The sequence below is a fragment of the Zerene cesonia genome, chromosome 23 (genome assembly GCF_012273895.1).
Source record: "Zerene cesonia ecotype Mississippi chromosome 23, Zerene_cesonia_1.1, whole genome shotgun sequence".
Taxonomy (NCBI): domain Eukaryota; kingdom Metazoa; phylum Arthropoda; class Insecta; order Lepidoptera; family Pieridae; genus Zerene; species Zerene cesonia.
The window spans coordinates 2,745,543-2,760,267 of NC_052124.1; the positions used below are offsets into that span (position 1 = coordinate 2,745,543).

A 14,725-nucleotide genomic window follows, 5' to 3' on the forward strand; every position below is an offset into this window, starting at 1 on the left:
GAATTGTTTCCAATTGCAGGTACAGGAGCATAAATGTAAACACATTAATCTAATCACGACGTCAAAACCTCTGAAGGGTACGCCTCCCACCTACACGAGTGTCGCGGGCTGGCCGACGCTGGGCCAACCGCCAGACGTTGGGCAGGCCAGGCTCACTGATGCATTGCTAGTGTGCACGAAAGCTTATTTGTTTATACATGCGGATATCTGAGTATATGTAATTACAAATCAGACCAATAGATATAATTAGAAAACGTATAAGTAATAAACGATAAATATTGATAACTAAAAACAAAACTGCCTTCCAATTGTCAAAACTAGACCAAATTAACCACATGGCAGGAATCAGCTTTCATAAAAAATAATCAACAATAATAATCGGTACACCGCGTTAAAAGTTATGAAGAAACAAACGCAAATAAATAAAAATACAGCCAGTTAGATAGCCCTCTCCTTTTTAGAAGTCGTATGAAAACGGATGCGACTTCAACTAAACAACGTAACGTATGTTTACGAAATAACTTCCTGTCCTTGATATGGCATTAATTTTTAAGGCACTGATATTCATAAGAGCTATTCTAGCAATAAGATTAGATAAGTAACAATGCATTTTTAATACAAAGCTTTCATATATTATTTTCCCAATAAATCTATATATATCATACAGCATGCGTCATCGTATCTATAATATTCGAAATTCAATTTATTATGAACTAGCTGTTCGCCCTGGCTTCGCCCATATATATATATATATATATATATATATATATATATATATATATATATATGGACATACAGCCTACGACACTCAGTGAAGTTACTGCTTTCCAATGGTGAAAGAGTTTTTTGAAATTGGTCCAACATTATTTGTGGAAAAACGTTACAACAGACAAAAAAATCTTCAAAAAATTCAAGTCAGAAAATTACATCATTTAGTATAATAAATAAATTTATTTCTTTATTTCAGAACGTGCGTCCTATACCCCTACACAGTACCCATTACACAGTGTAGATATTATAAATTACAATAACATAAATAACCAATTACATTATCAAGTCACAATTGATACCCATGCTTTATATGAGCTACTCGTCATAATTCTGTCAGCTAGACTACTTATAATTTTATTTCTACATTTGTCTACTCTTGGATATAAATGTTGCAATTCTGTGTCTCTGGACGACATATTCCACTGAACCGATTGCAATGAAATTTGGACAACTGGAATAACATAATATAGGCAACTGTTATAAATATCGATATTCCTACGGGACACGGACTTACGCGGGTGAAACCGCGGGGCGCAGCTAGTTTATTATAATTACCGCAGGACATAAATGTGCGTCAATATATGCCAAATGAATAAAACACAGTTACATTGGAGCAGGCGCCGGAGCCACCCGCCGGCTGCTACGGTTTTTTTAATGTTAACAAAAAGCAAACCAAACTCGAGACCGACTCACCAAACCGCTATGATCAACAAAAACTACAAGGAACAAATGTAATACACTAACAGTAAATTGTTTAAATCATCAATTGCTCAGTATTATAGAATTACTAGTTGCGCCACGCGGTTTCATCCGCGTAAGTCCCGATGTTCCTACGGGATACGGCAGGAATATCGGGATAAAAAGTTGCCTATATGTTATTCCATTTGCCCAGCTGTCTACGTACCAAATTTCATTGCAATCAGTTGAGTAGTTTTTGCGTGAAAGAGCAACAAACACACACACACATCCTTACAAACTTTCCTATTTATAATATAAGTACGATATGATATGAAGTATGATAGTAGGGTAGGATAGAATAGCGTTCAGGACATAACGGAGAAAGCATTATGAAATCGGTTTAGCAGTTCGCAAGTTCCGCATTCAAACATTTAAGCAAATTCTCAGCTCCATATTACTATCACGACACACAAAATAGTATTCTTTATAGAAATGTAAACAAAACACATACATAGGTGACCTTCATATCAAAATTCAAATCTACAAAAAATCCAGTTATAAGCAGCCGATGTAGAAGATTATTTTTATCTCTTCTAATGTGGCTACCATATAAATATCTTGATAAGTATCCTAGGTGTTCACTTTTGTTTATTTATGTATGTTTTAAAAGAGCAACTACAGAGTTTCTTCCGGCTCTTCTCTGTAGACACTGCTCTCCGAACCGGTGGCAAATGGTACAACTACGATTCAAAAGTGCTTCTATAAGAAGTCGAATTGAATAAATATATGTTTGGAGTTTGAGACTGTTCGAGTTTCCAGCTCTCGTTAAAATACTAGCTCTCCGCTCACGCTTCGCTCGCGTGAAAGTAAACCGTATCTTAATCTCTTATTATCTCAAGTTCTATGTTATCTATCAAAAATTATATTATTTCGAATGAGAGCATGAAAATTGTTTCTTTGTATTAAAGGATCGTACGCAGAAGACTTTGATGAACTCATTTTTTTTAACAATAATTTTACTTATAAAAGTATCGACACAGCGTTATTATAATGTAAGAAAAAGATAATTATTTTTAAACAAAACTCAAAATTGCCTTAAAATTGTTACAACTAGACCAAATTTAAATGGGACCACATGACAGGCGCAAGCTTTCAAATAAAAAGAAACGAATTACAAAAATCGGTTCACCCAGTACAAACCGAAAAAATTATAGTCGAACTGATAACCTCCTCCTTTTTCTGAAGTCGGTCGATAAGGTCGTGACCAATTTAAAGCATCTTTCTTATAACCGACGCGTATCATCGTTTTGCAAATAAGATAACAATTAAAAGGACAATAGTATTTCATGAAAAACACCTTGCCTCACAATCACCAAGGTTTTAAAATTTAAATAAACATAATTAAATCAAAGCGACAATAGGCTGCCATAAAAATCATAAAAAACGTTAATTTGAAATTGTCTCTAGAATGAAATTCAAAATAGGAATTTACTCGAGGACATAAAACGAATGTAAATCTAAATATTTTAATGATGCTGTGGAAAATGGTAAGAAAAACACGTAACAAATGAAAAATAATTTTCATCGTAAATAATTAACAATGTTTTTGAGCCCGTCACTCACGTGCCTATAATATGATAATATGATATGATATATAATATTTATACTCGTATGCCGTGCTGTAATATATGTTATAGTATGCTACACACGCAGTCGATGGTTTTAAATATATTTTGCCTAAATTTCATAGTTGGTCGGGCTAGTGTTAATCTATACTATAATATGATAAAGTTGAAGAGTTTGATTGTGTGAACGGTCTTATCTCAGGAACTGCTGGTTCAATTTGAAAAATTCTTTCAGTGTTAGATAGCCCAAATATTGAGGAAGGCTAAAGGCTACATGTGTACCACGGGCGAAGCCGGGGCGGACCGCTAGTATATGATATAGACTAGCTAACTCGGAAACTGCTCACTCACCTCACTCTTATCACTTAGGGTTATGAAAAAATAGATGGCCGTTTCTTCTCAGACATCATCGGATATGCACACAATGTCAAATAAAGATGATTTCTAAATAAAGATGATTTTTATTATTATTTCACCAGAACCGGTCCAGAGGTTTTTTTTTTTATGTCATAGTCGGCAATAGAGCTAGTGGGTCGCCTGATGGTAAGCGGTACAACCGCCCATGAACATTTTAACGTCCACGGCAGACCTTACGCCTCTACAAATGGATTGTCGACTTCAAATTTGAATGGGATTAAGAAGGGATAAAGAAAGGATTAACGAGAGGAATAAAGCAAAGACTGAGAAGGAAGGAAATGGATCTGGGCCTCGGATGGGCCTGGGTTTCGGATGAGTTATGGTTACTCACATTGTGAAACGAGAATTTAATATACCTATAGAGAGAGAAGATATAAATTACGGTATTTGTTGGTGACGTCATAGAAATATATATTATATTCAGTTGCGTATGTGTTCACTTGAATACTTTTTATTCTACTAATTTCTACTAGTCTACTAATCTAATATCTACCAGTCTATCTACTAATCTAGTATCATCCTACTAATCCTACTAATATTATAAATGCGAATGTTTGTAAGGATGACGGAAAAACGAAAGTCACCACACGCTCAAAACCGCAAACGTTTACGTCATAAATATCATATAATTGCTTCATTAAATGTCCAGGATACTTGTACAAAACATTAATTCCCTTAAGGAAAGTGATTATGCGATTAATCATAACGCAAAAACCTTACCAGTTGTAGAGTAACGATGATATGCACAATTCCTATATCCCCCCGCGGCAATTTAATGGATGCTTCTTATTCTTCACTACATAGTATAAAGCAAAGTCGTAGTCGTAAGTCATAGTATCATTAAAAGTACACAAGGGATTTTCATGGGTCTTTTCAATAGATAAGAGTGATTCAGGAGGAAGGTTTACATGTAGATATAATAACATTTAGCTAGTCGGAATTAACGCGTGCGAAGCCCCGGTCTAAAGCTAGTTGTATATATGTGCCAATCCATCGATATATTATCTACTCGAACGTAATTTCGAAACTTCTTATTATAATTTAAAAATAACACATCATAATTAGTGTAGACTAATACAGTTTACGGATAAGAGACGGTCTAGACAAATTTTAATATGGTGTGCTCTAGAGGACACAACTTTTAGGTCTTCGATCATTAATATATTAATGACCGATGTTTAGAGTAATGATATTTCGCGCCGTCAGGGTTGTTATCGCCGTGTCTGCTTATTATTAAACTATTACATTTTCCTGTTAATAAATTCTGTATGCATCCGGAAGGATAACTAAGAAACTATGGATATATTGCATCAGTTGACCAGCTTTCCATCAGCGACTTCCCTCTCAATTACCGTCTATTTCATCCTCTTCATTATTTTAACAATAATTTGTCCAAAGCCATGATTTTTTTCTTTAAAAAAAAACCTGCCAAATTCTGTGCGAAATGTAACCCGCTTTCGCAGTACATTACGTGATCTGCACAAAGGGGAAACAGACGCCAAGAGTACTCAACCCTCGATGGATGGAAGCTGGCACGCCGCCACGGCGGAGTGATTGAGTTGACATTTCGCACATATGTCACATAACCGCGCGAATCAATAATGTTCGTACATTTTATAAATAAATTAACTTCGCCGCGGTTCCATTGCTGCGTGCACACCGGGCTTTAGCATAAGCGTCGTGTTACCGAGGCGGATAAAGCTTATGTCAATTGACGTGCTGCCGGCAACGTTGCGTGCTGAAGGGGTTTAATGTTCTCGCCCGAGGAGCGACAACATTTAAACAAAGTTCCCAGCAATATTGTTGAACTGTTGCTTAACAAGTTGAGTATGAGAGCGAGTGAGACTTTATACGACTCGTTTATTGTATTATGATATTGCACGCCTCAAAAGCGGAGCGTTGAGGTAGCGCTCTACTCTCGCTTAACGAAAATCAAGGGATTTTTTGAACTAAAAGTTATCTGTAAATATTTTCTATCGCACTTGTAGAATAATATTTATACATAATTGTCAAGATAAAACACTAGTTTCAACACTCATGACATTTTTAAATCTTATTTTGCTTTGTAAATAACTAAAATAAATTATTTGACAACTACCATCAACTGAATGAGACTTGAGAACTTGTAATAAAACTTAATTTTGGTTAAAGCGGTTGGCAACAAAGAAAAGACGTCTCAAATAATCTAGTAGCTGTTCTATCAAATACAATTTTAACTTGGATTTTCTTTTCTATTCATTAATAGGGCAGCGCTTGTCCGCCATCTCTTCTGATGGTAAGCTGAATTATGGCCCAAGATGGAGCGCGCTTCCCTACGAGATACCAGTTCACTCTGCTCTTGAAGCTCTCCAGACTGTACTCGCCGGGGCTCACAGACTCAGGAAGCATGTTCCAGTCCCTAGCATTTCGAATGAATTAACTCGAATCAAACCGCTTTGTCCGGGTGCATGGAACGTCCAAGTGTGTAAAGCATTTTCGCTGCAACACTATATTATATGATATCTTTGGCCTATTTAATCTGTGGTAGATTATATGCAGTTACATTTAATTTTTTTATATAGTAAAGCATAGCAATAATAATGATAATTTGTTGAGCAATTGTGGTAAAAAAAGGGCAAAAGACAAACACGTGTGAACAAATCGATAGCAGGGGGCTACACTTGGTTTGAAGCAAATCCATTCCATTATTGACAGTCCGTTAGCTTAGTTAACAGCTCAATCAAGACTCGATTGCCTTACCACCCACCGCGTCGAGTAGAGTCCCAGGGCTTTTACTCGAATAGTACCCGCTACCGTGGGTTTTCCGGAATAAAACCTATCCTATGTCCTTTTTTCTTTTAAATTTCATTTAAATCTGTTGAAAAGTTTTTATCTGATAGCATAACAGACAAACTTACATTCATACTTATGATATTATGTAAGGATAAATGCGTTAGTTAAATTGTAATGTAAAATTCTAAGGTTAGTATATCTAAATAAATTTACTTGGGCGGGGTAATCTAAAAACATCTCGTCTCATAATAAACGGGGCGATAGATTGATCATATTGTTTGTTTGGTTTATGGATAATCTCGTTCTGACGCTAATGATTCAAACTGACGGAACGATTTAATAAGAGTTCACGGTAATCGGCTTAGACTGCATAGGAGTACTATTTCCTCACTTACTTCAAAAGAAGGGGGCGACACGAGTGCTACATGTCTATATATACATGTTTCTTCTGTAACTGTGCTTGTTACTAATTTCTTCCAAAAAGGCTTGGCAATTTTTCATGCGTCTTCTTGAAGGTCCAAAAATAGTTTATTAAATTCAATACAAAAATTCTAACACGAACGAACCCGCGGGTAAAAGTTTCTATATAGATATAATATATCCAATAATCTATAAAAACTGAAGTTTGTTTGCACGCGTTAATCTCAGCACCGACTAGACCAATTTCAAAAATTCTTTTACGATTGGATATGCATGAGATTCCAGAGTGCTATAAGCTATATGTGTACAACGGGCGAAACCGGGGCGGACCGCTGGTAAATGTAAAACAATAATTAACTATTCATTGCATTGCTTAAAGTTGAGAATGGCAAGACAGATTTGATATAATTGTGGATATAAAGGGCTTGATTTTTGAGCAACGAACAACAAGTTTCAGAAAATATTGTTCACAAACATAATAAGTATGCAAGTGTCGCGTAGTTTACACAGTCTGTATAAGAATAAATATCGTACCTAGTAACCACAGAGGCGTGCATGCCAGACCGACATAACGTCGTGGCTTTTCTTCATCGCCACAACACATTGTGGTCGAATGTAATATGTCAGCCAGGACACGAATTTCCCTATGTGCTCTTTCTGTGGGTGTCACGCGCCGTGAGCTTTTTGTTAGAGCCATAACACAAATCGTGATCTGGATCTTCTACTGTGGCCACGACGCGTTGTGGCTTTTAGAATTTTTACGCAATCTTTCACATTTTTTCGCTCTTTGAGCGTAACATCATTATAAAAAAAATCTAGTCGCGTTCGATTAAAACTGTACTTGGCATAAAATCATCGACCGAATCCATTCTAACAAATCGTAGCACTAGGCCATTTACCTATGACCCGCTTTGCGAACCGCCTAACGTTCGGCTAATGTCTCGGCCTACATACACGAAAAAAAGATGCCAAATTTAACTCGTCACATTGATTTTTTTCTCTAGAATTTATAAAGAAGTGTAGAAACACTGCGAATTTTTCGCCGCCGTATTGAATTACATTTTTTTTAATTTTTGGTTTGATACAATAAAAAGTACCTACGTCTATTAATTTACATACCATGTTTCAAATTGTCTTTTTATAAATTAGCATTTTTTTCAATGAAGAGATAACTTCTGTAGATAACAGAAAATTTCGTCTCATTCATAGCAAAAGGAATAATTAATTGTTTTTTTTTCCAATCGCTAAGCGCGATACATTTAGGCATGGTTATGCCAAGGTCGAAGCTAGACGTGAGCGGGGAGTCGATTAAAATCAGGTGATGCGTCTTTTCGAGAAATTTCTCCTTTTTAACGTTGGAAGTACCTCACTACTACTTTTTATTACGTCAATATTAATACATAATAAATAATACAAAATTACGTTTTTTTATTCTACTTTCTTTGCTTATATGTATTTAATTATAAAAATTTAACATTTATATTTTTTCGTTCAAAACCAAAGAGCGAGCGATGTTCTCAAATTAGCTTAAATATTTTTTTATAGACGAATTCAAAAGCAGGCAAATTCTTACACGACACAATACTCGACGTTATTCTTATAAATATGCTATAATTATGCTACGGGAAAATGATTTAATTTTTATCAAAATACATATTGAATTTCCAAATTGGTACACCGTGCATTAAAATTGAAAAAAAAAAGTATTAATATAAGCATTAATAATAAGTAATAATCGTACATTTTTACGTTTTCAGCAACACTAATTAGGTAGGTAGGTTTCTAAACGTTCATTTGTGTGATCACGTGGAATCTGCACAAAAAAAGTGGCTGGATTCGATATGTAGGTACCTGAGAGTCATTATTAATATAGTTGATAGAAAATACCCTATAGTTATGCATATTATATTAGCAAAGTAAGAAGTAAACATCGATATTCGCCTTATAAGGGGAAGAATTTCCGGTCGATAAATGTTCTGCTAATAACAGGCACACAATTATTTCTGATGCACATGTTATTTTTCAATAGGTATGTATTAAAATTCTTACTGAATACACCTGTCTGACCGTATGGAGATCCATTAAAAATAAAATAAAATCATGTATCAGTTTAAAAGTCCCCCTTTCTCTCAGTTACATTTCTCACGGAAATAGAAACCAGTCTAAACTCCAGGCGATCCAAGTTGCGTTAGGTCGACCGCAGACTTCCTCGCCCGGTCTACATAACCGTCTAGCCAGCGGACCGAAAACGCATGCGCCATGCAAGTTTTCGCCTCAAATCCATTCCCCATTCATAGAAAACAATCAAATCCCACGGCGTTATCGCAATTATCTGAACCAATAAAGAATTCGCTACACGCAACTACCCAAAGCATAATCTACAATTTCCTTCAGTGTTGAATTGTTCAAATTACTACAGGTACTGTGACGTAACAGCCTGGCCCATTCAATCTGGAATAATACATCCACGATACGAAAAAAACCGGTTAAAATTGCAGTGTGTTCGCGAAATACAAAAACACGCATGTAGACTTAACTTCGCTCGCCATCACTCACTACCAGCGAATCAAATTCAAGGACCGTGTCTCAGTTAATTTTAGCCACGTTCCGAACGTAAAAGACGCCGGCACATTGTTACAGTTACATAAGCTATCAGCTGTTCATCTATTTACTCACCATGTCGTTGTTCTCCACAATCCAGTTGATCGAACATATTTGGTAGACGAGGTACGCTCGGACTAATTCGCTGGTCTTCTTACTCTTGAAAGCGTCTTTCGGACTGTTAAATGACAGATCGAGCTCGTCCCGACTCGAGGATGGCGTGGAAAGTACGCGAATCCCACGAGGAGCGTTCACTGCCAGCCGGCGTAGCAGAGCCATGTTTAAAAGCTCCGCGCACTGCTTCACTGAGTAACACACACGTCCGCCTCGCTTGGCTGACAACTGACAACTGAAATTTGAAAACTTGATGACAGTGACGTCTAGGCGGAGCTCGCTCGATATCGCGGTTGAGTGCGCGCGCAACCGTTCCAATTATAAAACCCACTGGAGGTGTGTCATTGTTGAAGTAAGCTATAGGCTTATTGCAGATTATTGAATGCTGAACCGGTTTTCTGTGCAACTTCTTGTTTCGAGCGCATCCGAAAACTTATTGCAATGATTTGCGATCAATAAAAGTCCGAGTTTATATAACTGTTATATAATCTACAGTAATATGCTTACACATATTTTTCTGTTGAGTTAAAATTCATATTTAATTGATTTAAGAATTAGAATAAATTGGAGGTAGATAAACATAAAAGGTACTATATCATTCATGATTTTCTAAGCCTAGATAATCTCAAGTCCATATTATGCCGAGCTATCGACGTTCTAAATTATATCTATGCGTTTGATGTTAACGACACTTTATACATTATCTAATTAAACATAAATATACGGTTAAATACATTTATTTCTCTAAAGATTTTATATAATTGTATAATAATCATTAATTATGTAAAAGACTAGAACTGTAGTTCAGTTACTAGGCTCATAATAGACAGAAATTGTAAACTTTATAATTTAATACAGATGATTTTCATTTCTAAAATGGCAAATAATTTTGTAACTCTTTTAACTTTTAAAATGATCTAAATTCAAGTCGATTATTTAATCATAAATGAAACTCAACTGATTTATACTGACTTAATTTTAATAAGAAATGAAATTATAGTAACTATGTAGGTAAAGACATGTATGGTCGCCAGTGGCGTAGCTATCATAGGGCCAGGTGGTGCAGTACACCAGGGCCCCGGAGCTCAGGGGGCCCTCTAACCTCAGCTTGCTTTGAAAGAGGGGAGGAAGGCGGAAAGAGGGGAGCAGGGCCCGATTCTTTCCCTATGCACCAGGGCCCTCATCCCCCTAGCTACGCCACTGATAGTCGCGGACGTATATTAACCAGCTCCCGTGACCCCTTCATGAAAGCGGCTCATCGGAATACAGTGGGGTTTTAGTCGGTAAGAATCCGACATAATCCACGGCTCCTTTTCCCCGGGGGCCGTGGGTATCTATGTAAGATTTCCCCACTATAAAAAGAAAGGTAAAGACATGTATGCATGTCCCCATTCCTTTATTTCATATAATATTAATAACGCTAAAGTAAAAAGTTCTAATATTATATTTGACACAATACGACTGTAAATTACATATTATTAACCTGGATTTAATTTCTGTACAAAGTATTTTATCTGATTTATTGAAAACATTAAAAATTTCAGACGAACTCTGATGTTCACTCATATTAAAAATAAGGCAAACACTATGGATATTTTATCATTAAGTATTTGCATAATACGATAAGACTATTTATCAAACACTTAGCAGAATATTACTCATAGTATATTATCTTGATTGAATTAAAAGGGCTTTCCCAAAGATACCTGATATAGAGGGTGGATGTTTACGTATATACTCGAAATAAACAAAAAAAGTCATAAACTAATTTTATATAAAATTAGCTACCACGTAGCTAAGCTGTTTAAAATAGTTAAAAGACATTTTCTATTTATCTCATAAATAATTTTAGGGACACACACACACACGGCGGAAATCGATTTTATTTTATACTTTTTAGTGATTATTTGGTAGATGAGTATAACGTAGTTCTAATTTACCAGTGTAAATTTAATTGCTCTTAATATTTATCTACGTCAGTTGACTAACGGAAAAATCAAATAAACTAGCAACCTACGTAGGTATAATGGAAGTGTTTTTGAAGAAAATAGCTTATTCATTATTTACTCGATAACCTGTCTTATTCATCGAGAACAATAAGATTTTTCCTGAAAATTAAATTCGCTTGCTCGATCTCGTGATAACAGTACGAGTATATTGGATAGTGAGTTTTGATAAGGGGCTATTTATAACTTCCTTAGGCATTCTGTACTCGTAGCCATAGATAGACTAATAGTTTGTTTAATATAAAAAGATCGAAAGTAAAGAGACTCGATGTTGAGTCTTTTATGTTAACAAGTAAAATTTTTCCTCTAGTTGGCTATGATATTTTTTGTTTTTAACCGACTTCCATTTACAAAGGAAGTTCTATTTTCGTTCTATGTATTCTATGTACGAGGTAGGTCCATTATTATTAAAGAAAAACTAATTATCAATGTAATAGAATATTAGAAAATATTATATTTAAAAAATAAACGACTACGAAGATACTGATGAAATACTGACAAAACTTAAAACCTAAGTACTTCTCCTTCACATCGATCTGTGAGTGGGGGAGCCGGAGGCCCGTTTCCTTTTCTACACCCATCCCAGTCCATTCTAGTCATCAATCTTTTTCTGAGCCCTTATTCCGTAAAAGCGGGAAGCCCATTCGCGGAGGCACTACATGAAGGCAAATTTTCATGGACGGCGGTGATTGCTTACCATTAGGCGAACCACGAGCTAAATTGCCTGCTATGACATAAAAAAAATAATTATAACCCACGCAAGTCCGGCATCCAATTAATATTCAATGACGCATTATTTTTGTGCACTTCCCGAGCATTACCCGTGATAAAATTGCTTCTCTTTACCTCAAGTGCGTCAAGTGTTTCGTTTGACACTACGGAAAATACTCACCAGCATAAGTACATATAAGTTTACCTATTATACTTATTAATACTTATAGCATTCACCTAAGTGAAGTTTCCGGTTACTTTCATCATTTTTTGAATGAACTGTGGACCTACATACTACTACATAGGTATTAGAAGCATTAGGGCCTCATATACCTATATCGTTTTCTTTCTTTTTAAAGTGTATGTGTCCATAATTAACTCTTTTTTTTCTTTCTTTCGATTTACCGTTAATACATTTTTTTTGTATAAAACATATGAAGGATGTTCATCCTTTTTATCTATTTCATAGCTTGTCAAAGAGGGAATACTCTGTATGGTCACACGACATAGTTTTATACGACAAAAAATTTTCCCCATTTATCGCCCAAGTTTTCAAACTACTCAACGAGCCGAGTCCGCCACGGAGTAGTGTTAAGTTCACAGAAATACAATTAAACTACAGTTTTTGTTGCGTTGCAAATTAGTAAATATAAAAACACCCCATATTAAAAACTAAACCGCCTTTTAATTATCAGAACTAGACCCAAATTTAATTGGACATGATCACGAGCTTTCAAATAAAAAAGAAAAATAATAAAAATCCGTCCTCCTAACAAGAAATGAAATTACTGTTTACATATGGAAATATTCTTAGTAATATTGTTTTAATATTGTTATAATATTGTTTTAATATTGTTTTATAATTATGTAATTTTTTGAAAATATTATTAGTAATATAAATTATTTATTTCAAATGATTAGTTGGGGAAACACATTCACTTTTACAGGAAGGAAATATAAGAGAAATTATGTATCGCAAAAGTCCTTGCACGTTATTATTAAACATTACACGTTAGGAAGAACAGGGTAAAAAAATAACACACGAGAAATCAGTGTATAGCATCTTTTCTTATAACCTAAAATATTATATTTTTAAAATATATACTTGACTAAATATACCGATCTCTACGGGCTATAAAATGCTTCAAAACAATATCTACCGCGCGGTAATACCTATCTTACATTCACTTTATCACTAATTAAACACATAACTATGCTATGTACAATTTTCTTTTACATTTATGATATTCTCGTCTTACATAATTTGTCAATGTGTGCGTTATATGCGCATCGAAACATCATTGGTGGAAACACTTGCTTACAAGAATAAAGCGCATTTTCAATCATTTGTTATTAAATAAATCTGAACAATTTGTTGGACAAATAAAAAAATACCTATATCAGTTGTCAGTTATATTACAATTGTGTGAAAATCACATTTTTATATCGTGGAAATAGCGTGAATATTGACACAGATGTGAGTGAAGGCATTTATAATGATATATTATGTATAATGCAGATATAAATCGCCTTTTAAAATGGCAAAAGATACTGTACTTTTATTTTAAATAAACAATTCTCGTAGTCTGGTAATCGCACTGTAGCGATCCAACATTAATCTTTCTAGTTCTTTATAATTCGTAATCTATCAGAATAATAAAAGACCAATCGTGGGATACGTGGAGACAGTGTACACAGGAACAAACAGCAAGTTTGCGCAAAATGTTGTCAAGCTTAACTTGGTTAGAGTGCGATGTTTTCGTTCACAACTCATTCTTATTATATAACAAACATTGAAAAGAATATAATAAATTATAGAAAAAAAGACAACCTTGCGTTTACACGTTAAGATCCAGTAGGATATAAATCCAATGCTGCCAACTATTACATATTATAATAGAGTGACAAAAACAAAATCTATGAAATATATATTAAACTAGCTTGTGTAATGTAACCGAGTACACGAGCTTCACACAATTCTTGTACATCGATAGACGAATGAACAATGAGATTCATGTATAATAAAATCGACACACGATGGCAACACCACCCAATCCAATGAACGTATACATTAAATATAATATATGATAATGTTAATAAATGCTATTAAAGTAACGATTGTTTACGTCTATTTTGCATTACATCCGCCATGTACTCCCTCGAGTACTTAAAAATTACTTAATTTTGTCACGACTCAATCACAGCGTATGTACAAAGCCTAGACAACCTGTACACGGACTACGCGCGGTCTAGAACCTACTTATTTACACTAACTATACTCGACTTGGTGTTATAATTAAATAGTCATCTTTTAAACGCTAATGTATAAAAATTCTATAAATCACTCGATAATATATTCTGCTATTAAACGAAACACACACACTAGTACATTTATCCACGTAATTATTGTATCATAGGCACAAACGAACTTTACTGGGTGCCAAGCCATCTACCAGCTAACGTATGAGCGAGGGGTCACATTCCTACTTCAGCGAATTCAATTATAAAATAAACTCTCATTTTATACATATTATGCACTAGGAAACTAACTCCTGACGGGACGACTAATATTTTCAACGTTGCAAGCAAACGAATATTGCAGTTTTGTTT

General features: G+C 34.9%; 1 protein-coding gene across 1 annotated transcript in view; it reads right to left on the reverse strand.

Moving 5' to 3' along the window:
- Window positions 1-9,653, reverse strand: part of LOC119836173 (proline dehydrogenase 1, mitochondrial-like) — a 20,103-nt gene extending 10,450 nt beyond the window's left edge. The window contains exon 1 of the mRNA XM_038361429.1: window positions 9,360-9,653. Within this exon, the coding sequence (XP_038217357.1) occupies window positions 9,360-9,563 (204 nt within the window). The 5' untranslated portion in view covers window positions 9,564-9,653. The remainder of the gene's footprint in view (window positions 1-9,359) is intronic.
- Between the last annotated feature and the right edge of the window lie 5,072 nt (window positions 9,654-14,725).